Raw genomic sequence first — 24,283 nt, forward strand, 5'->3', positions numbered from 1 at the left:
CGTGAATCTGGGTACAGAGAGTATGAGCCTAGCGCCTTCATTTAGGTTGTGGCAATTGAGTGGAACTGACATGGAAGTCATGTTAGAGCATCCGCTCCGCTTCCACTGCGTTCTTTCATACAAAGCTAATTTCTCTCTGCCTTTCTTATGGTGCAAGCTTCGGAGCCCTCGCATCTCCACTCCTGTGTCTTTGAAATGCTGGCTCATCTTTATCTGCAGCATCTAAGGACAGTGTGGTTCAGGGACAAACCTGTAGGTAATCAATATGGGAGCCTTATTTATCCCTCTCCTTCAGCTCTGCTCTTGGAGCTGCAACTGTTGTCACAAGTGACCTTTTGAGCTGAGTAAATTTAAAGATGTCGGGCTGCTGGCTGGTGTACCCTTATATAGACCAAGTGTGCCCTTCACCGTGATGGGTTTATACCGTAGTCTCTCCACATTTGTAAGAAGTGAAATAAGGAAGGTAGATGCTGTTTCCCTCTTCAGTCTCTTCTCAGCCTGGTGCCACTGGACTGCGGGCCAGTGGAACATTGCTGTCCTCACAAAGAATGAAGCGTATTTGGTAATCAATATACTGATGCCCCATTTTGTGTCACAGCCAACTTGAGTGTAAGTCCAAGAAACATCCAGTTTGACTCCAATGCTTTTGGCTTGTGGCAGAGTCAGTTACGTTGAAATAGTTTTGCATTCTGTTCTGAGGGTTTCAGAAAACATGCTTGCCTTAGGCCTCTGTCCTTCTGCCCTGCTTTGAATGACTTGGTCATTTTTGGCTTTCAGTGCTGGAGTTGTGAACATCCAGTTTCTGTAGCCTCTGACTGGTTGCGTGCATGCGTCTGTGTGTGTGTGTGTGTGTGTGTGTGTGTGTGTGTGTGTCTATGTCTCTTAAGATTTTCGACTTTGCTTTATTTTTTTTTAAGTATATTGTATTAGAGCTTCTCCCAGGCCCCAACTCTGTAATTTTCTTTTTGTTACTAATTTTGTATTTCATGTTAAACTCCTAAATTGCTTTCATTCCTATGATCCTATAAGCTAAATTCGGATAAAATTCCACCCATATCTATTTTCCAAGACAACATACAGGAGTTCTCGTCTATCTTTGTCAATTCCTTCACACGCACACACTTCTTTCTCTTTGGTACCAAGTAAACTTTCATTGGGGAAAAAATTATATTGCCTGTTTATGTTTTATGTATTCAACCAACATATGTTGAGTACTTATGTGTAATATGCAAAGAAAACTGCTTTAAAAGTAACAAAAATGGCGGGTCTGTTCTTTCTCAACATATTGCAATATAAGGTCACATTAATATTTTGGTAAGAAAGCACTCTAGGTTGTTGTCATTGGTATCCTTATTTGGAGAGGAGGGTGAGGAAAAGCCGTTATGGACCAAACTCAGTCTTCTGTGTGGTAGCTATTGTTGGCTTTTTTTATAGAGGAGGATACCAAGAATGTCCCAGAGCTGGTCATTGGCTGTATTAAAACTTGAGGCCTTCTGTTTGTTATAGCCAAATTTTCCTTATAGTAAATTACTATATAAGGTGAGACTATCAAGGCAGCAGAAGAAATACATTATAGATTTTAGTGGGAGAAGAAAACAGTTTAAAAAAATAATCATGATAGGTATATCAATCCAGAGATAAAAGATTACCTTCTAGAGTCAAGTTGTCTTTGCTTCATGGCTTGCATATTAATCAGTGTATGAGACTTTGAGATCAGTTGCATGACATACACTTGGAAACCATCCTTGGTTCTATTGCCAGCATATAGTACATCTCCCTAATACAGTATTTGGGAACAGTAATTTGGGTCCAAGCGTCTGTAACTGAAGAGAGCTGCGGTGTAGTGACTTATGTAAAGAGTGTCGGGATGTATGTGAGCATTGGTGTGCTGTGTGCTCTTGAGAAGCTGCTTGAGCTTGGTTGCAAAATGTGATAGAATTTGCTCTAAACTGCAGCAATAAATCCATGCTGTAAATCCAAGTCTCTATAATACTTTTTATTTAGAAGAGAGGCTGTACATATTTTACAGAATATCCCCCTTGCCCGTGAGTATCTTTACTGTTCTTTAACAAGATAATTTAGTGTTTCTATACACTTCTTTATTTCCAGCTGAATATGTTGTGATCAGTACTGGTTTCATGGAGGAAAGTTTATGGAAAACGACTGATTTCATTTGAATGTATAGGATGTATTGATCTTTTGGTGTTGAGAAGAAACAGGTGTGTAGCTCTGTGGTCTTTGTTACCTCTTGAAGAGTAAGTGTGGCATGGCCGTTGGTCCCAGAATCTCTGTGATGTCTCCCGTCGGCTCACTGGCTGCAAGACAGCCAGGCTAGTTGCCCCTGAGACCACACGACGATGCGCTGAATTCTGCAATTCATCCCAGCATGCAGGCTCTGGGCTGAAACCTCTGACTTCTCCAGTTCAGAAACATGAGCTTGAGGGTCTCCTTCTCCGTCTTCTGAATTCATGACAGGCCCCTGGCTCTCCCAGCAGACACCTGGGACTGTTTTTCTCAGAAGTTTAATTGAGCATTTAAGGCTCCTCCAGAGAAGCCATTTGTCTTAAGTCTCTGCTGGCCTCCGGAAACCCCCAGCTCTCATCAGTCGTCCATACTAATTTTTAAGCATACAAAGCGAATTAAAGACATGGCTCTCCTTGCTAATCTCGGGCATAAAGTCTTCCATGAATCTTGCTAAAATCTTGCTTTTGCCTATAATTCTAGAGTTGAAAAGTCTGCAACCAAGATCTCTGGAAGGCAGGCCACTCCAGGACCTTCCCGCCCTTGATTTCTGTTGTTCTCTGACGGGCTTGCCGGAAACATGTTCTGTGTTCATGGTTCTTCATAGGCTGCTCCTGGATTTCTGTGCTCCCCAAAGGCTGACATGCTGAGCCTGACGTTCCTTCTGTACTTACGCCTTCTTTGTTTAGGATTCTGCAGACAAGATCTTGGGTTTTTATTTTAGTCCTGAGGTGGTTTTGTCCTGAAAAGTCCTCCCAGCCCTCAAAGGGCTGTCCCCTTCTTAGTTAATCTGGCACCTTATACATTTTTCATAGGCCTTGCGTGGTGAAGGTCACACTGGGGCATGCTATGAATACCGGTGAGTTGCATTCTTGATCTGATCTCTCCTTTGGTGCTATGCTAGTCTTTCCTGTGATCGGCTGGCCTTCCGCACCAGGGCTTCAGTTGCGGCTGACCTTCAGGTCTGCAGTTGCTTTTCTTGCCAAGCGTTTTTCTTCTGGAAACTCTGGCTTTGTCTCCGGTTGTGTAAGACCCAGGTCCCTGTGCTGCATATACACCGCCACCCCTCGGAACCATACAGCACACACAGATGAGGTGATTATCGGAGTTTGGCTAAAAAAAATGAAATGTCTTTATACATGCTTAATATTTTCATGTCCTAGACCACTTTTCTGAAAACCATGAACATTGTCGGCATGAAACATAAAGTCTTAGAAAAGCTGTTTGAACTTGATTACCTAACTGAAAATTTTCACATCTCGTACCTCATCTTTAAATCCTACTATTTCCTTTGCTAAATAGAGAAAATATTAACCAATTCAATTATTTGGGGCAGTGGGCAAATCACTCCTCCTTGCTTACTAACAGACTGTGCTGTTGAACAGATGTCGATGGGACCCTGTTTTTCTTCCTCCGTCCAAGCACAAAGTTTGATGAGCTAAAGCAAATCTTAGGAAATCCCCCTTTCTTGAGAGGCCCTTGGCAAAACAAAGTAACAGAAAGGGTGAGCTAGAAAACTCCCATCTTCAGCATCATCCTGTGCCCGTCAGGGTAGGAGTGAGGTTATGGTTGTGGGGGGCAGGCATTAGCTGTAGGTGTGTACTCGGAAGGTCTGAGCGTGACGATAAGTTTGGTTTTGTTTTCTGTTTTGTTTTGTTTTTAATTTTTTTATGGTTTATTTAATTATTTTATGTGCATTGGTGTGAAGGTGTCAGATCCCCTGGAACTGGATTTTCAGACAGTTGTGAGCTGCCATGTGGGTGCTGGGAATTGAACCTGGGTCCTCGGGAAGAGCAGTCAGTGCTCTTAACTGCTGGGCCATCTCTCCAGCCTCTTATTTTTTTTTTTTTTTGAGACAAACAAACAAACACAAATCCGTGTAGCCCTGACTGTCCTGTAACTCAATTTGTAAAAGATTGAGGCCACCTTCGAACTCAGAGATCCATCTACTTCTACCTCCCAAGTACAATAAGTTTGTATTTGTATATGAGTTTTTTTTTTCCCTAACAATTCCAAAATAACAAGAATGTGTTTGATTGACAGTCCCCAGATTTGCTCCCATGGGATTGATCCATGAATTATTTCTTGTAAACTTTGAGATTAGTTGTCCTTCCTCTCCTTGATATATTTTATTGGATGTTTTATCCCAAGGTAGGCCAGCGTGACCTCTTTCTGAATGTCATCAGCGTCTGTCCCAGAGACATTAGTGGTGACAGTCTGCCCTTTACTCATCGAAAGCATGCAACTCAAAAGTGGAATTGCTTAGAATCTATCTGTGGTTGGTGACCCACGTTTCTGTAATTGTCAACACACATGGCCTTTAAACTCCAAAGCAAACTTCCTGCCCTGGATCTTCGCTACTTATTAGCTGTGTAGCCCTGAGTGGACTCAGTCTGTTCCTAAGTTTCGCATTTACAGAGTAAAAGTTATATACCAACTACTCAAGAGGAATCGGTTGTTGGGAAGATTAAATTATGAGTCCATCACTCAACAGCCCATGCCATGATGTCAAAGCTGTATTAATATAATGTCTTTGATGCCCTGACCCGATTTAACTCACTAAGTCATCAGCTTCAATGTTTTGAATTTTTCTTAGTTTTTCCTCACTCCATACTACCTGTCCTTCTTGCTGTCTGTTATCTATATCGTCACCTCATCTCTCATTGTTCTTAAGGAGCATTCCTGAGTTTAAAGTAAACATAAAAGCCATTCTCCTGTATTCATGAGCAGTATTTGGCTTTCTCAAATGTAATGCATATTTTTTGTTAACATTATAAGCACACATTACTTGTAACTGTTGTTTAATATGCTCATTGCTTTTACAGCTTTAATAGTGTCCATAGTGTACCCCAAGTCTAGCATGAACAGGGCCAAGTAGTACCTTAAACTTGAAATGACCAATGTGTTCAGATAACATATCAACCAAGATCGCCATCTGTTGGTGGTGGTTGGTGTAGACGCATCTCTTCCAAGCCCTGGCACATGTTAACTGGGAAAAGGGGATGGCAAGTGGGCAGGGAAAGAGTGTGTGTGCACAGGATTGCCCATCCATCGCTTACAACCTGTAGGGAAGTGCACTGCCATTCAGATCCAGGACTTTGGGTGATTTTAGTTTTGTCAGCCTAATATCTGTGTTCTAATTCCAGAAGTCTGTATTGATTTTGTGATTAGAATAAACTAAAAAGAAAGGTATAATTAAAAATGGAAAGAGCTATGGGAACAGAAGATCACTTTTTTAAAATTAAAACTAAAATATATTTGCTTTTAGTCGTAAGTGGAAATGGGAGAGAAAGGAATAAAGGTATATGCAAGCTGAAGAAGGTTTAGTCCATTCTAAGCAGCTCTGGAGCCTTGTCCACAAGAGCAAGTAGGTCTCTGTGAATTTTTGCTTGTTATCTTCTCCCTTTGAAATTCTAATTATCCTGCCGTCGTCACGTCTCTTAATTACTCTTTATCCCTTTACTGCCAGAGCTTCCTCTGGAGTGGATTAGCTACTCTTAGCCAAGAGCATCCTAATCAGGGCAGCGAGGGCTGTGGTCTGAACCTCGCTACTTTGAAGCTGGATAAAACCTAAAGAATCCACATAGGCACAGTAGCTTCCCCAGCCCTGCACCTTGCATTCTTGGGTGCGTTCTCCATCTTCTTAGAGTCTACATTCTACCAGTCAAGAGCCCCTTAATTTTTTTTTTAAGCAAATTAAGCTAAGCTCCAAAAGGAAAGCAACTCTTGGACACTTTATATACTTGTACCCAACCCTCTATTAATCTTGTGGGCACTGGTGATTGACAGTAGATTTACATAAGTTCTAATTACCTGTAACATCTCCTCCCCATTATTAAATCTGACTCCAAGTAAAGCTACCAGGGCAGCAGTGACCATTTCGCATTATGCTCAGAGTGGACAAGGTGGAGACTTTAATGAAAGGGAAACCTCTTAGCGCCCCTCACTGGCTCCAAATAATCACCTCCCTGTGTGCAGGAAGCCAGCAGAGTGGAGTAGAGCCTTTCTACCTCTCAGTGAAATCACCATCTCTCGGTCCTGACCCGCGAGCTGATTAAAGTCGCGGTGGGAAGGCAAACTGATAAATTTCAGAAACGCCTCTTCTGTTCCTTTCCTCTTTGTCAGGCTCGAGCCATGCATTTGTTTCAGGTTAAAACAACAAAAACCTGCTGCCCTTGGAAAAAAGAGAAATCTGTGTCAGTATCGAAATGGAAGGGACTGTCAAGTCCGTCCGTCCGTCTGTTGTCCCCACCCCAGTCTTCTTTTATAGCTTGAATTAGTGAAGGACAGACTGCTTCTTACAACAACTTCAGAAATCTGTTGCAATGAAAACTTAAATACTGTGCATTTTTTTGAACTTTGGAAATTTAGGCAAAATCTTAAACTCAAACTGTGATTTTTTTTTTAACCATTTCCAATAATGGGAGCAATAACAGATTGTGAAGATAAATAAAATATGTAACATGTATATAACACACCACACATAGCCTCATCATTGTAAGTGGCACAGCTTTAAGAGTCTAAGTAGGAATTTGGTAAGTGTAATCCCCTCTATTATTTCTTCAGTGAATCAGACAGTTAGGGCTGGCTTCTGGGAAAAAAGATTTGGGAAGGTCCTTCGGGATCAAGATAGGTAAGCTGGGGTAAACGGACAGATGGGGCGGACGTGTCTGGAGTGGTGTTTGAGGTAAATTTACGCACAGACGGGTCCTCTTTAAAGGACTGGTGGAGGCAGGAGGACCGGTGCTTTTGATATAACTCTAGACAGCACAGGGAAGGGGGGGGCATGTATTTGGGGAACAGTGGAGACATAGCTCAGCAGGGTTACAGTCTTCATTCAGAAATGACTGCATTGATACGGGCCCAGGTAACCTGAGCTTGTGGAAGACTGGGAGAGAAAAGGTATTATTGAATAAACATACAGGGAGGAGATGGAGTATGTGTTTGGGATGCTTCGACAATAGAATTTAGAAAGTGGTGCCCACGAGGCGATTTTTAACTAAATACTATCTTAACAAAATACTAAGACATTTAAGTAGAAAGAAAGAGGCAAAGACATAAAAGCCCCCACAGAAGTTGTGTGGGAAAAAAAAAAAAGTCAGGAAAGAGAATTGGCATTTTAAAAAGTTAATTAAACCTCCGTCTCTGGGTAAATAATGTCCAAATAAAGGCAGGGTTAAGGATCAAAAGTGAAATGGAAAGAGGGGGGTAAGGAAGTGGACTGGACAAGGACACTCCAGTGGGGCCACTGAGGTGGAATAGAGCCACCCCGGGGGGCCAGTTCCCACGGTGAAGAGACGTGCCCACGGTGTAGGCGTGAGAGCGAGCGCCAGTGTCAGGAACACTAGAGGAGAAAGAGTGCAGTGGGGCAGGGATGTGGTGTGGCCTGAGTGTGACCCTCTTCGTGTCGTCCTACATCTCTGTGTCCTTGCCATCATGAAGTGTTCAGAGCAGCCGCAGAGGGGACAGTGCCAACTCCTGACCTTCTCCTAAATGTCCCACTGTTTGGCCGACCAAAAGCCCTCTCTCTGAGACCTCAGGCCCAAATTTCCTCATATCTACATAGTTAAGAAGTATCGTAACTTGAGTGACTTTCAGTCCCCTTGTTCTAAGCTGGAGTCACACCAACTGCTCCCTGCTTTTAGGAATGAGTGGGTGATAAAAGCTAAGAGATGCTTCCGTTGAAGACTGCAGATGGGAGAATGCTAGGAGCCACGAAGCCTGTGACCTCGGACGTGGAGGAGCTGCTAAGCAGTCACCTTCATGTCCTTGTTTGGTGTTGGCATTTGTGCTTCTTTCTATCTATTTCTTGTAAGCCTGGTGATCCTAGTTGATGTTATTATAAATGCTCGGTGCTTCTTCGGGGAACCGAGGGTGTTTGTGCTTCATTATGCCTCTTAGCTGTAGTTATCATTGGAACCTTAAATTTTATCTGATTCCTTTCATGCCTAGTTAGAACTCATTTGACTGCGTGATTAGACAGAGTGGAAGGAAGAGAGTTAAATGCACAGGAGAGGTGACTCATGCCGTTTGTTTCTTCCAGACAAAAATGTATTTCAGCCGCTTTTAACGTACAAGTATAAGTAAGTTACATTCAGAGTGGTGTAAAAAGGGATGTAGATTTCTTAGATCACCTTACACACTTAAGATACTTGATGTTCTTTTTCTCTCCCTCCCCAGTGCCTCTGTGCATTTGTGACAGGCTGGACAAGTGCTCAGCCACCCGGCTACATCCCCAGCACTAAAACCCATTCCATCTTTCAATTCTCAAAAGTCGATCATGAGAAAGGCATAAGAGAACATGTTTAAAATATTGTAATTTAGCCATCGGAAAAGTGGAAGTTTGGAACTTAACTATGTAGATATGAGGAAATTTGGGCCCCGGATTCATGAAGTATATCCTGCATATTTCTCTTGTTTGCTGTGATTTTAAAACAATGCAAATACTATTTTTCAAACTTTTCCCTGAGTCGTTAGAAAACAAGCGTAGATAGAAGCTCCTCTTCAGAGTCTGCATCAGGAGGGAATGGGGATTAATATCCACATGTGTGTATGAATTACATTTAACTACATCAGAACAGTCTACATTTTTTCCTTGCTTTATTTATTAAAATACACGTGAAATGTCACTGCATTTCCTCTTCCCAATTTCTATGACACCTTAATGAATTTAACATTTCTTATGCGCACAATCGTTGTGTTAGTGATTAACCCTTGTTCAGTTTCATAATCTCAACTTTACACACACACACACACACACTCTCTCTCTCTCTCTCTCTCTCTCTCTCTCTCTCTCACACCGTGCTAGTAATACCCTAGTTATTACTGAGTTCAAAAGTGATCTTAGTAACAAGTCTTTGGCAAAAGAAATAAAAAAACCTATCTTACCTATCTTCCCTTATCTTTTAAGTTTGTTAAGCAGAATATATATACAACTGTCTCCCAGCCTGTGACCACACAGCACTGTTCACTGAGCCAGAATGAATAGAAAAATACAGCCGCTTTTTCTGCTGCCTGTGTTTCATAAAAGCTATGTGGGTCGTCGAACTTTAATAGATCTGTGGCCTTGCATTTGGCTTTGTAGTTGACCACAGACATAATGTTACCAGAAGGAGGGGAAAAATTGTATAGAGTGTTCAGTTATTTTTTTACCCTAGAGATTGTCGGGAGAGTACCTGTTCTTCAAAGCTAGACATCAGACTTAATGCAGAGCTTCAAAGGCAGATCCTGGCCACTCCATTTTTTAGTTTAAAGTTCAGAATTCTCATTGCATGCCCCTTAGTAAAGAACATTTTGTACTTTAAAGTTTGCAGATGTTTGAAACAAAAATATGTGTGTTCTTTGGACTTGGACATGAATAGGAGTTCCTTATGACTTTTTCTCGTTCCCTTTTGTTTTAGATATGGAAAAATCGTCTCCACAAAGGCAATTTTGGATAAGACAACCAACAAGTGCAAAGGTATGTTTCTGTGGGCAGTCGTTTCCTGGGCCCATAGCCTTAGAAAGACGAAGGAATGATCTTCAGTTTCACAACTAACCTCATGGTGTTAAAAAGAAAAGCAGGCCTCATATGTCACCCGGTTTCTGTCTTGCACAATATCAGCATATTGCTTACGTTTGTTTTGTCCCTAGTTGAGTTTTGGCTGGAAACCCCATAACTAGCAGTTTGCCAGGATCCTGGCTTTGGCGCCAGTAGAGTTAACATGTAAAATACAATTTGGCATTTAGCCCCTGCCTCTAAAGGGGGGAGTCGGGCTAGAGAATAGCTTTTCTTTCCTGAGCCTGGGGAGATTAGAGCTGCTTACTGGAGACCACTGGACTATACCAAAGAACTGAAAAGATTACATATTGTGTAAATTGGCTCTATTAATTAGAATAGAGTCGTTTTAAGCGGTACTTAATTACATGTTTCAATACTCCCGTTTGTTCTCCGCTGAATGCCTGTTGACAGTATTGGCGGCAGGGAGGAGGGAACCATTTTCACTGACCAAATTGTACAAGGGAGGGGAGGTCACGCGCCCCTTTGAAATATGCTGCCGCATTAATTTGATGCACTGACCTTCAGTTTTCCATGCAATTAGGATGAGCTCATCCAGCTCCTTGAGCTGCACGTGGAAGCGTCCGGAGCAGGGCGGCGCAGATGCTCTGCGCATCTGACTTTTAATGATCCAGCGTCTTAACAATGGGCATGTGATTTCTAGGAACATGGAAGAATGGAGTCAGCTGACTTTGACTCTAACTACTGACCCCGGGAATTGAAGGAGGGTTGACAGGAATAGGCAGAGAAGGCAAATCCCCTCATTAATTAGACCCCAGTTTTCTCAAGTAGTGCTTGGTGATGGGGCCTTGGCTTAGCCATGAAAGAGGCAGAGAACGTAAGGGAAGCCTAGGGTGAGGCCTCCCCTTGTAAGCCAGTCCTTTCCTTTAATCTAGACTTGAAGTGGCCCATTGTAGTCGCCCCTCTTCAAAGTGCCTAGATTTAAAGGCGCTATTGTGGCAAATATCTAAGCCCGTGTTTAATCAACATGGCATATGAAGGCAGTTTTGCCTTAGGACAGTGAATAGAGTGTGCTTTATGTAGAGTGGTACCCAATGAATATTTAAAATGAATTAAGCCGGAGAGAGGCAAATGCATGCGGAAATGCATGCACTTAGTTGCCAAGATTAGTCTTATTTAGCATCAATAAATAATTTGGGAGATCAGTCAGAAACACACACACACACACATACACACAAGTCTTTTGATTTTGTGGAGAAGAATAGGCTCTTGCCAAGCACAAAGCGGGAAGCCGATCTCAAAAGTGAACTTCAAACCGGGAGAGAAATCACAGTGGATAAATGGTTTTAGTCCACCCTTCTCCCTCCCTTTTTCCTCACTCCAGAGGAATCTGATGTGGCAAAGCTATGACCTGGAGTTGGGGAGAGCCCCTCCTCCTAGCAGAGCTCTCGAGTGCCAGACTGACAGGTGCTTTTCTCCAGTGGCTGCCTCGTCCTAGAACCCAGAATTCTACCCTGTGTTTGTGTGGTCTGGGCAAGAAAACATCAGTGAAAAGAAAGGGCAGACAGTCTCACACTACCAAACACAAAACTGCACGGTTGGAAAGTGGCCACAGACAAAGTGGAGAGATTCACGAGGCTTCCAAACAAAAAGAAAGGTGCTGATGGTCAATCCAGAGAGTATCCTGGATCCCTTTCTAGCAAGCGGGTCTTGGAAGACACTACCCTGTTGGGTCAGGCATGGCCCTTCCCAAGATTCTTGGTCTCGCTAGCCTCTGGGACTGTGCCTCAGCAGCTGTGTAGGGGATGGAATATGGGGTGGGGAGGTGATCCAGAGTGGGTTTATAAAGTTATGCAGGCCAGAGTGAGTTTGCAGGATGGGGAAGTAATGTTGAGACACAGGAGAAGTAACAGTTTGGTTCGTAATAGAGCCAGACAATGTGTCGCCTACAGTAACTTGTTGTGGTTGCGATGGATGGATGGATGGATGGATGGATGGATGGATGGATGGATGGATGGATGGATATAGATAGATAGATAGATAGATAGATAGATACAGATATAGATATATGTGTGTATAGTTTTTCACATATGATAGCTATAGATGAATTAATACAGAAGAGACACATAGAGAATTACATAATCGAGAAACACTATATTAAATACAATTTTTAGAGATTGAATATTTAAGTATTATACACATGACACCAAGAGATCTTAGAAGGTCATGAGACTTTTTCATAGACTTATTTGGGGCCCTCTATTTTGGCCAAAGTTAAGTTGAAGAAAATGTTAACTCTAAAATAAGATACATTATTTGTTGAAGATTGTTTTCATTTTATATTTCAATTTCTGTCAAAATTTAGCAAACAGAAGGCTTTTAAGTGTGTACCAGTAATGTCAAAGGCAGGTTAGGACATAAAAGCCCACAAAGGCTTGACTCAGAAACTGCTTTTAGATGAGCGCATGGATTACATTAACACATAAGAAAAACATGGGTGAGGATAAATCAGGCTGGTAAAGTGAGGACAGAAAAAGTCATTTTTATCACAAAACGAACCTGTGCTTGGTAGAAACCAAAGCAGGCGGGCACAGAACTCTGCCCGTGTTCAATCATCTGACAGTGAGGGCAGACTCCAGTAAGCAGGATGAATGTGACGACTGGCGTTCCCGGGACCTGACGTTCCTAGCATCATCAGTGAGCAAACCTACGTGTTACTTTCCACCTTCAAAGGCAGCTGCATCCCTGTTGATACAACAAGCTCTAATTAATTCTATAGACCCTACATAAAATTTTATAGGCCTTCCATTTACTTGAAAATAGCACAGATCAATGGACAGCACACAGTTGCGTGATTTCCTGTCTTGGTTATGAATTCCTAGAATAGGATTCAACCAAGGCCAGAAACGCGTACTTACAGTGACTGAGTGCAACAAGTGTGTACTTCTCTTACTAAGACAATAAAAACAAAGAGCGGTCCTATTACGTGAGCAGATTGCAACTTCAAGTACACTTTATATAAACAAAAGGTCATAGCTTCAGAAGAGTGTCTTTTGCATTTCAGGTTATGGTTTTGTTGACTTCGACAGTCCTGCAGCAGCACAGAAAGCTGTCTCTGCCCTGAAGGCTAGTGGAGTCCAAGCTCAGATGGCAAAGGTGAGTGAAGGCCTGTGCTCCCGAAGGTTGCCACTCCTCCGTCCCTCCGAACACTGCCACACACCCAGGCATCCTCAGCAATAGCAGTTATCCAGAGACTTCCTTCTTCTTCGTATTCTAAAGGAGGGTGGGCAAACGTGTATACTTTACATAGTAAAGTATGTAACCCCATAAGTAAATCCAGGAATAGCACCCAATTTTCTTAGATAATTAGAATTTCAGAAGGGCTTAAAAATCTACAGTTTTCTGAAAATAGACCTTAACAGTTCTTTGCACAAAGAACTAATGCGTTTTAGGCATACCTCAAAGAGAAAGTAATGGATATATATGTCGCAAAGGCAGAATGAGAAGTATTTGGGGGAAAGGTGGGAGACTAGCAAAAAGAGAGAAGGAATGGACGAGTAAATGAGAACAGAATACCATAACATGTATGTGTAGAAATGTCACAGTGAAACCCATTCCTTTGTATGGTAACCAGAAGATATATCTAATAAGGTAATTGGGGGATGGAACTGGAAGATGGCTCGTTGGTAAAGTGATTGTCATGCAAACATAAAGGCTTGAGTTCAGATCCCTGGTAGGCATGTAAAAGCCAGGCTCAGTGGACTACTTCAGGAAGCTCTGAGCTGGACAGGGAACAGGAGGATGTCACAGACTTGCTATCCAGCCAGTCTAGCTGAATTAGGGAACTGCAGGTTCAGTGAGAGACCCTGGCAAAAACTAAGGTGGAGAGCTATTGAGAAAGTCATCTCATGCAAACCCCCGGCCTCCACACGCAGGCACACACAGTTAAAGATCCGAAAGGTAATTGTGCATAGGGTAGAGTAAATTTGAAGGGATGTATAACTGACTCACATCTGGGTTTATACACATGGGAGGTTGGAGGTAAAACCATAGATGCTGTTTTACCTCTAATAGCCAGATGATTTTCGCATCCTGATTATTTATGTAATATGAACCTATCCTTTGGTAGTTTTATGTGGACTTCATCCAAGACTTATTTCTGGTGAACTTTAAGCATTCTAGCTGAGGAATATTGTTGGAATATTCCTCCAAGTGAGGAGTATGCCTAAAAGTGTTCAAGGGCTATAAAACGGAGACCATATGTTTCCTGCTTCATAAGCATTCTACCACAGTATGCCTGGGTTTTAATTACTGCAAGACATAATGCTTTTTCCCGGAATTGTGCTCTCTTTGCTAGTTTTCTTGGAAAGTTAAAAAGCTAGACTCCAGGAAGGCCATCCTTTAGAAATGTGAATGGCGTGGCTGGCTAGGCTGTGACTTGCAGATCAGATTCCCTGTCAAAGTCTGGGTGCTGCTGGAGGTGGTCAGCTGATAAACACGCCCACTGCCATGCATCATAACTGGTTCAGTCCCTGGAACCAGTATACTGAAAGGGGAGAACTAACTCACCCAGCTTCTCCAGTATCAATAAGCATACTGTCCACACACATGCACAAACACACCCAAATGTATAAAATGTTGAAAGCCTTAGATGATGTGATGCATTTGGGAAGATTAGTTTAGCAAGAACAGAATCACTCACCCAGAGCTGTTACAATCCTAAAGCTGAGAGACTTCAGGCTGTTCTCCAGCTTGCTTTCAATGAGCTTTTTCTTTGTTTCTTCGAGACAGGATCTCACATATCCCACCTGGTACTTCCTTTGTAGTTGAGGATGACCTTGAACTTCTGATTCTTTACCTCCACCTCCTGACTACTGGCATTATGAATATGAGCCATCACATATAGCTTTCCACTTAAGTATATGTTGACTAAAAAAAATAAAAGGGGCTGGAGAGATGGCTCAGCAGTTAAGAGCATTGCCTGCTCTTCCAAAGGTCCTGAGTTCAATTCCCAGCAACCACATGGTGGCTCACACCCATCTGTAATGAGGTCTGGCGCCCTCTTCTGGCCTGCAGTGATATGTGTAGACAAAATATTGTATACATAATAAATAAATAAATATTAAAAAAAATAAGAATCAGAGGCAACCCTTAAAGCATCGTGCATCTCTTAGGCTGTATTCTATAACAGAAATTTTATTTTACATTAAGCACAGCTCAGAGTCACATTAACAAAACCAATGCATATGTCCTGGTTTTTATAGAGCAAAATGTAAGCTTGAATGATACCCTTCAATATAGAACCAGTATTACAGCTATGAAGATAATCATGTTTTTCTTTTCCTGCATCAGTTTCTGTGTCAGATGTTTCCAAGCCTAAAATTTGGCAGTTTGTTATTTCCAATCTTGTTTTCGGAAGAGCAGTAGTTTTCTATTATCGGGCTTTATGAAGTGCAGAGGGAAATAACCGGGTACCGTCCTTGGCTACTTCTGAGTAGTACCACACACGATCCCTCCCTGAGGAATGTTCACATAGCCAGGAAAGAAGGCTGACGCAAGCCCGAGGGCTATGAGGAAGATGTGTATCACCTGAGAAGACCTGAGAGATAAGTTAGCTGCCCGCAGCCCTACAGCTGCCAGAATAGAGATACTTTGACTATGCGAATCGGCCCACATAAAGATCTCGGGAATTCATAAAAAGGATTCCTTTCCTAAAGTAATCCTTCCCTATAATCCTCACAGCTTGGCGCCGAGCTGGCCTTTGGGTGTTCTTCACCTCCAGAGTAGAAGTTAAGACAAACAGAAACCATAAACTGGAAGCATCCCAGTTTTCAGAGGATTGCCCATCATGTGAGCCGTGTCCAGTGTTGGCGCTGAACAACCATGAGATTGTCAGCACCTTGTGAACACAGGGAGCCTGCTTTGCATTTTAGTTCACAGCATATTTGCTCTGTCCGTGTACTAGGTGTGCGACTGGACACGGGATAAGCAGGACTTACCCAGAAAACCACAGTTCTGTCTTTCACTCTGTGCATCCTAAGTCACTCTGCAAAGCTCTGCCCTTCTCCGATAATATCCAGGAGAGCTAGTGGCTTCTGCAGCTAGTCCCTTCTCTTGAGTTTTTACACATAAATGCCGTAAAATACAGCGTCCCTTTGAGGACGTCTACAGCCATCCCTGTCTCTATTCATGTTGTCCAGCCTCATTCATTGTGAAGCTTAAAAGAGTCTGTTGCAGGGGGAGTGCCGGTACACTCAGATACAGCGTGTAGAATGTGGGGTCCTGTGTAGAGGTCTCCCAGACTGCCCAGAGCCCTACAAAATCTGTGAGTCTTGGCTGGTGCTGGTTCCGAGGAACCATCACAGACCACTTTGCAATTCTTTGCTGGCAACACTATTGACTGTTAGGTGATCTGGAAGCGCCATTCTGAAGGTTTCCATCCCGGCGATCATTTATTATATGCCCACGTAGGATGGCATGTGATGGATGGGCCTCGTTACATCGTAGCTAAATCTAATTACATTTTAGAAGATTGGTTGGGGTTGTGACTGGCATGTGGTGTATTATGATTTCTTCTTACTAAAATAATGCGAAATATTTTAACATTTGATTAACATTTTGAAGCTAAACACTTGAAGAAGAGATTATTAATGTACGATATGCAGTGCTTATGATTTAAATCCGCAGTCCTGTTTCACAGAAACTCTGAGTATCACGTAACAGTGGTGAAGTTTCCCTTGCTCTGAGTCAGGTCTGCTCCTGGCAGTGTGTTCAGCCCCAGTCTCTCTCCGCTCCCTGGATGTGTTTTCTAACCCTTCAGAGTTGGAGCACTAGCAGAGGACAGGAAGGTCTCTTGACCTAACAGTGATGTCATCTGACTTTCTCTCACAGGCAGCAGGCAGACGTTCTTTCTCATAAAGTGCCCTGGATGCTTTTCTGAGCTCTCTCCCCAACCTATCACCCATCCCCCAAGCTAACTGTCATCTTCCTCTGATGAACTCTCTCTCCCTGCCCTCCTAGGCAGCCTTCCTCGGGGAACCTAACTCACTCCAAGACTTCTCTGTGTGGTCCACTTCTTTTGGCTTTTTTGGAGGGAACTTACCACATAGCCCGGGGTGAAGTTTGAGTCCCTGATTCTTCCACCTCTGCCTCCTGAGTGCTGGGGTTATTCTCTGTGTTACTAAGCCAGCTTCCAGTAAGTCCTAATTCTCATCCACCTTTGCCAGCCATCAGTAAGAGTAATTACTTCCCAGCCACTCCGGTAGGCTCTTTCGATCCACGCTCTCCTTTTCTATTGTTCAGCTTTTGAGTCATACATACATCAACCCACTGTATCCTGTGAGCAGGCGGGATCCAGATCAAGCTTTCTGTCGGGTCTGCTCAGAGCCCTGTTGCTTGGCTGCTAATGAGAGGCTAAAAGACCACATGTGGAGGCCCAGAACATGGCTGCCTTTCTCTCCATATAAATGTCAGTCTCGGCCTCTGTGTCTCCTCCAGACTGATAGGAGCTAGACCATCAGCCACTCATCCTAATCCAGTCGTAGCCATTGGAACACCAACACCCATTGTCAAAACTCAATTAGAAAGAAGTCTGTTGAAAAAGGCAGTGGCCTTTTTAGGGTAACCCCTGTATACCATCCTGGCACCTGTTGTCTTAAGCAGTATAGTGTATTAGATAGGCACTGTTTGTAAGAAATCTTCATAAGTATGTTGATTCAAAACAGGCTTGGGTATAGGTTGACTGTAGGTCATATCAGGGGTGCAGTTTGAATGCTAGCTTCTGGGAGGGTTAAGAACCAGCCCCATCAAAGGACTTCACGGCTTTCATCTGCAGGGGACATGATTCTCCATCATCTGTGGGAAGGACCAGTGCACAGGGTCAGGGTTGCTGGCTGCGTTGTCGTTCTGCAGATAAATGTAGTTTTAAATGCCAGCAGGTCTGTGTTCTCTACCATTGCATCATGGGTTTGAGCATCTGGTCTTCACTTCATCCTCTTATACTGATGAACTCAAGGGTTATCTGATGCACTTCTTGCGGGGGCAGAATTTTTACGCAGGACGTTGTAAGTCTGGCTTGTGTGGTTGTGCTATAAGAGACCAATCGCTGTTTACTTTCTTACAGTGAGTGAGTCAGGATGCTGCATTGTTTTTTAAAAAAAAAAAACCCACACATTAAAGTCTTTCCCTCTTGTGTAATCTGAAGCAATACAGGGGCACTCAGTTGAGGTAATGTCAGAGCTGTAATGTCGCTTGACACACTGGGTGCCTGGGGTTAGGGATAAGCCCACTGATAATTAAAGCTGAATTTCAGAACTGTAACCCGAGAACATTAGAGTAGCTGTTTCTCGTTCATGCCCTAAGCTCCACAGCTCAGCTCAGTACCTGCCATGTGGTGGGCATGAAGTGTTTGCTTTATTGATTAAAAGTACCAGCTAATTAAAAGAAAAGCCTTTATTCCGAGGTTGGGTAGACACTGGGAATTCAGAAAAGGGATTCTTGGAAATGGTGTCCATGGAATTCCTGGACCCTGTTGAAACTTAACAAACAGAAATGGCTTTGGACCTTTTGGAAAGCCAATGTATGTGAAACATAGCAGATATTTCAAAGGTGTATCTTCTTCTCGAGTAAATACTCAGATGCTAAGCCGGATGTGGTGGCTAATGCCTGCAGTCCCAGCGTGCGGGAAAGTTGAGGCAGGAGAATTGCTATGAGTTTGAGGCCATAGCAATTTGAGGCTGAGATATATAGCAAGTTCTATGTAGCTAGACTAGCCTAGGCTATTCAGATGTGAGACCCTACCTTCAGAAAAAAAAGTCAGATCCTATTAAAAGAAAGACTGGTACCTGATTAAAGAGACGCAGGGCTTGACTCTGGGGCTGTTGCCTGAGACAGAGTGGCTCTTATAGGCCTTTGTCACCTCCTAAGGCTGGCTGGGGGGGTCAGCAGACCGTCAGGGGTGGCAAGCCTGCACACTTTTCTCGACACATCAGCAGGCAAGTGAGCAGAAATGCAGTTCCCCTTACCCAGAGGCCCGCCATGCTCTTGAGTAGTTTGCAGGCACACACCCGTCAGAGGCGAGCTGCCGGTGGGTGAACCTCTTTAGTACAAGAGAAAACAGACAAAAACAGATGTCTGCTCCTCCTGCCAAGTCCCTTTCTTGCATTTTAGGAACCATTCCACAAGCACAGGGAGGGTTCTGTTAATTTCTTTCAGATGATGACCGAGTGCTTCGTACCACGTGGGACCTCCAAAGCCTGGCTTTTCTAACTCAAGTGAGCGTTAGGGCCGTTCAGCCCTCTCACAGCCAGGGTGGGACTTCTTTTTCCATGTGTAAAAAAAGCTCCTTAACCCCATCTGTACCTGGGGACATAAAGGGGCCCATTGCACCCACTGTTCTTGGCTGCCTGTAACTGGCACGATGACTTTTTTCAGACATAGCAGTTTATTATTCGCGTTATTAAACAGTTAGCTTTTAAGGAGACTAAATTAATCTTCATTCAAAACACCACCAATTATTATAAATACTTTATGTCCCGTTTCCTGTGAATATATAAAGTAATGAGACTTCGTGGGCATTTAGAGGATTTGATTGGGGTTGTGTGTGTGGCTGGTGCAACCAGCCTGGGGTTTCATCCCATTCTTTTGTGTTTTGAGTTTTAAATTAACTGCAACATTGTGGGTGCTGTTGGCAGTACAGGTCGACCACACAGAAAGAAAGAATATGTAATATTAGCTGTGGTGGTCATCCCAAATGAGGAAACTTAACTGACAAGGTTGTTGCTATGGGAAACAAATACCAGAAATCTTTGCAGGCCTGGGACGTGGCTCAACAGTATAGTACCTGCCTGTCATTCAAAAGGTTCCCGAGTTCAGATACCCAGGGTGTTTTCTAAGTCATAGGAAATATTCACATATATTTAGTTCATTGTATATTACTCTTATCAGAGTGCTTGATTTCCCCCCCGAAACACACATCTCCATTCAGGTTTTTAAACATTTTAATATTTGGGTGTTTTTCCCCCATATTGTTACACCTTGAAGTTAAATTAAAACTCTACAAAGTATGTATAGCTTTCAATAATACTTATTCCCGAAGCAGCTAAGACACATTAGAAAGTACTCCCGTCTACCTTATCAGAAGACTTGAATGTGTAAAATATTCTGTGAGCTTGCTTGAATGTGAAGTCATTGAAATCTTTATAATCACAATTTCAAAAATCTCAAGTATTTGGGTGTCCATTTCTTATATAACACATTTAAGTTGTTACAGCATATCATTGTCTAAAACGTATTTTTATGACCTTCAATTAGCCAGTTCCTGCTTCATTCTGAACCTAAGTATGATTTAGTAATTGTAATCGTGCCCCTTCCCTACTTGGGTGCCTCAGCGACCTTCTTGTTCTGCAGAGTGTGGCTGTCAGAGGACAAGCCCCTCGTCCATCCTCTCCCAGCACACCTGCGGGAAGGAGACATCCCAAAACATGGCAGTTTGTCTCCCTAAAGTATCAGTCCTGTAACGGTATCCAGTTCCAGAACTTGTTTCTCTCCAAAGTCAGATCATTGTAGAAGGCAAAGTTTAACTCTCACGTTGGATGGGGATAGATACTGAGATACTCACATAAATTAGTCTTTGCAGCCCAGGCTGGACTTCAACTTGTAGCAGTTGTCCTGTCTCAGCCTGTACTAGTGTACACTAAGATAAAGCACAGGGCTTCAAGGAAGTTGTGTAGCTGGGACAAGGCTGTGTGGTCATTTTCTTCAATGTTAGCACTCCTAGAGTGGGAAAAAAAAAACTAACGCAGTAACTGACAAAATAAGGTCACCTCCTTAGGTTCCACCTCACAGTCTGTCTGCCTCTTGACTTAGCTTGCTCTAGATGCCCCGTGTTCTCTCAACAGACTTATCCTTTCATCTTTAAAAGAGTCCCCATCCATTCCCCCTCAACATATCAAGCCTTTGTCCCATGTTTTCTTTCCTCTCTATTGTTCAGTAAGCTACTAGAAGGTGGGGCTGAGGACATAGTTGCTTTGCAGTTAGAGTCTGGGACTCATGGGATACATTGGAAAAGCCCTTCTTTTGTGAAGCCATTTTCAGGGAGCAGCAACCCTGGTTGTGTAGGTTTCCACAGGAACAAAACTTCAGTGACTTGGGACCCAAAGGAGATGGTTCTTGGAGGAGCTGTGTGATTGACTGGGTGACATTGGTGGGGGCAGCAAATGAAGTGAAAATAAAAGGATAAGGCTTCCCCTCTTACCCCACCTCAGCACCTGAAGACAACTTTATTGTCTTTCCTTGTGTTTTGAAACACTGCATGCACTATTGCCCTACATCTGTTAAAGAACTTGGCTCATTTTCAGCATCAAAGATAATACTTTATCTGACTGACAATAAGATGTTTTGTTCAGTATCAGATAACCAGTGGTATCACACTAAACCCTCCTAATCTCAGCTAAAAAGCAAAAATAGGTTCTGCTTTGATTTGCCCATGAATGGTCCATGAAGGAGACTGTTCAGTTGCTTGGTGTTGTGCACTGTGAAATTTCTCATTTTTTGTTGGACCCGCCTGTTGAAATAGGAAGCGGCGGGGCTGAGTCCCCAACACCCCGGCCACTTGGCTAGCTCATGCCAGAAATAACAATACACAAACTGTAATCATTTAAGAACTGCTTGGCCCATGAACTCTAGCCCTTACAGGCTAATTCTCGCACCTGGACTAGCCCATTTCTAATGATGTGTGTAAGCACCCCAAGGTGCGCTTACCGGGAAGATTCTAGCCTAAGTCCATCGTGGGTTGCAGCTGCCTGGGAGAGCAGAGCATGGCGGCGGTCCGGTCCCTCTGGAAGCAGCGCAGAGTCTGACCTCACTTCCTCTTCCGCCCAGCATCCTATCCTGTTTATTCCGCCCACCTATCTTTTAACCTATCAGGGCCAGCAGTTTCTTTATTGCTCAGCCAATGAAATCAACAGATTGATATATGACACTCCCACATCACTTCCCCTTTTTCTGTTTAAACAAAAAAAGAAGGCTTTAACTTTACATAGCAAAATTACATATAACAAAACAGTTACCAAGTAAAAATTACAATAATCTATATCATAACTAAGGAAAACTATAACTATAGCTAACTATTCTTAACTCCATCAAAGACTCCAGAAAGATACAATATTACCTAAGCAAACAAGAAATCCAAAGCTCTAGAAATGACAGAGACATCTCGCTGCCTGGACAGTCACCCAAAGTTCCTCTGTACCGTTGGGGCATCCATCTTCAGCCTACAGGCCCATAGTTTCCAGCAGACATTTCCACAAAGCAGGAAATTTCAAAGGCAGTCACTATCTGCTTGTCCTGAAGAATGTCTTGCAGACTCTCTCATGAATCAGGAACCCCGAAAGATCATCTCACCTTTAGGCAAGTTCAGCAGTCCTCTCTCTGCGGGTTCTCTGTGTCCAGTTTATGCAATAGTCCAGGCAAGAGCAGTTTCTTGCCCAAATGGCTATCAAACTCCATAAGGATCCTCTTCGATGCCCATCTTCCTCTTGAAGTAGATTGGTGATGCCAGGAGCAGAGTGTCTCATTGTCATGAAAAGTCCTAAGTTATTAAAACATTTAATAGCATATTCCGTAGTGTTTGAAAAATATGAAGAATGCCTATCTAAAATATATCTATACACATCCAGAAAATCTTAACATGACTACAAACTTAACTACTATTAATGATTATTCATTAACAACCTATATACATTACAAAATTAACCTTAAATTTAAATCACTAAAGCAAAATCCATATCAATGTAAATTATTCATACCTATCCATAACATACCCTAGAACCTGGATCACCCGGGCTCAGAGCCAGCACTCTTTGCCTTTGGCCTGAGTGTGTATTGCCTTCTTTCTCACCTGGGCTGGGAAGTTCTAAGGGCAGTATTGATGTCCGTACTTCTGTCCCTTTTAGCTTTCATTCTTGGGAATGGCAGGACAGCTGTCATTCTGTTGGAAACTAAATTGCTCCGGTGGTTTATCCATCCTCCTCTTCGTTTCTGTATGAGGTGCAGGAAGTCAAGCCCAGGGTCCCATGCCAGACAAGAGCTTTAACAGTGAGCTGAACCCCAGCTCTAGATGATTCTAAATCTTAAAAAGACAGACAGGGCACTAAAGGTTAGTGTTTGTTATTACCTGAAAATTATATAAAAGGAGAGATTTCCTTTCAGGTTTATTTAATGCTAGGCTACATTAGAAAGACTTTGTACAAGTGCAAACATATTCAATGCTTCATACATATTTTTAGAACACCGTGTCTTCAGAAATTGAGGAAGTCATAATGAGGATATTATTCTGTTGCCAAAGGCTAAGACATCAATTAATGGCTTTACCAATAGCGCTTCTGAAAGAGAAGTCGGCTCCAATGCATCAGTGTGAAGATAAAATTGGAGGACTGGGGATCCTTTGGTAGGACACTTGCCTCGAAAGCTCAAAGCCCCGTGTTCATCTCCAAAACTAGAAACGGGGAATGTCAAAGGAAAATTTGAAGTGATGGTTATACCAACCTCAGTTGTATAGGTATACTTTGACTTAGGCAGAAAATACTCTCGTGGTCAGGTGGGCTTGCCCTACTGGTTTGAATGGCGCACTCTTCATATGTGTGCATCGCACTCCCTGGGTACCACACAGTTCTGCCACGTATCTTTGGTACCAGCTCTTTGCAAACTAACAAAGGAAGGCAAATGATCCGATGCGAGTCTCTTCTCAAAACTCATTGTGCTTGTTAATTAGCTGCACGTCTTGTTAAAATGCAGCTCCTGGTTCTGCACATGTAATCCAGTGCCCGGCAGGTGCAGTCTGCTGGCCTGTGGATGCTAGAGGACCCTTTGTGGAACAAAGACTGACCCAGCCTTCCCTCCTCATAGTGCCGTATCATTTGCCATGGCTTACAGTTTCTTGTTTAAGTTAAGAGCTACCCTTTTCCTTCTGGTGACTAGAATGGAGCCAAGTAATGGTGGGGCAGACATCTCTAATCCCAGCACTCAGGAAGCTGAGGCTAGGGGGTGTGACGTAGTGAGAATACACGTGTATCAAAAAGAAAGGAAGAAGTAAAGTAGTATGGATTCTACCATGGGGAAGTAGTGGAGAAGTCGAACCCAGCATGTACTGGATTCCACAGGGTTGGTCCAGAATCTTTCTCCACAGATCTCCAAGCTGAATTATTAGCAGCAGTGAGCTTGGCGTGAACTTCTGAAAACAGCAGTGGTTGGTTAGTTGTGGAGCCACTGCATGCTGCTGACACTTGTTTTGTGAGAACATCTTCCCCAGCTCAATGCAGAGTGGTGCCACTTCCACATCTGCTGCACATGACTCTGGGGACCACGTTTGGCGTGTGCAGGCTGTACAAGAGTCAGGCACGATTTTCAAGCATCCGAGGTGGCTTACGTGTTCTGGACACGCCACGGTCTCACTATGTAATGCTTAAAGGACTCACAGATCTGAATGAAAAAGTGTCAGCATGGTGTCTCCTTCTGCCGGAAAGTGACAGCTGACTTTCTGTTCTG

General features: G+C 43.1%; 1 protein-coding gene and 1 long non-coding RNA gene across 13 annotated transcripts in view; one reads left to right on the forward strand and one right to left on the reverse strand.

The window, feature by feature from the left end:
* Positions 1 to 24,283, forward strand: part of Rbms1 (RNA binding motif single stranded interacting protein 1) — a 213,954-nt gene that overhangs the window by 164,888 nt on the left and 24,783 nt on the right. For all 12 annotated transcript variants that reach the window (XM_050121549.1, XM_050121603.1, XM_050121579.1 and 9 more), the window contains exons 3-4: positions 9,642 to 9,700; positions 12,804 to 12,895. In XM_050121549.1, the coding sequence (XP_049977506.1) occupies positions 9,642 to 9,700; positions 12,804 to 12,895 (151 nt within the window). The remainder of the gene's footprint in view (positions 1 to 9,641; positions 9,701 to 12,803; positions 12,896 to 24,283) is intronic.
* LOC126488289 (uncharacterized) lies at positions 1,322 to 24,283 on the reverse strand. The gene is made up of 4 exons (XR_007588635.1): positions 22,638 to 24,283; positions 12,299 to 12,484; positions 10,301 to 10,438; positions 1,322 to 3,354 (listed from the first exon to the last, which is right to left on the reverse strand). It is a non-coding gene; the product is annotated as an uncharacterized lncRNA (long non-coding RNA).

This window comes from Alexandromys fortis, unplaced genomic scaffold, assembly GCF_014885135.2.
Source record: "Alexandromys fortis isolate MF-2015 unplaced genomic scaffold, M_Fortis_MF-2015_v1.1 scaffold_8_9099976_23576923, whole genome shotgun sequence".
In the NCBI taxonomy this organism is placed as follows: Eukaryota; Metazoa; Chordata; class Mammalia; order Rodentia; family Cricetidae; genus Alexandromys; species Alexandromys fortis.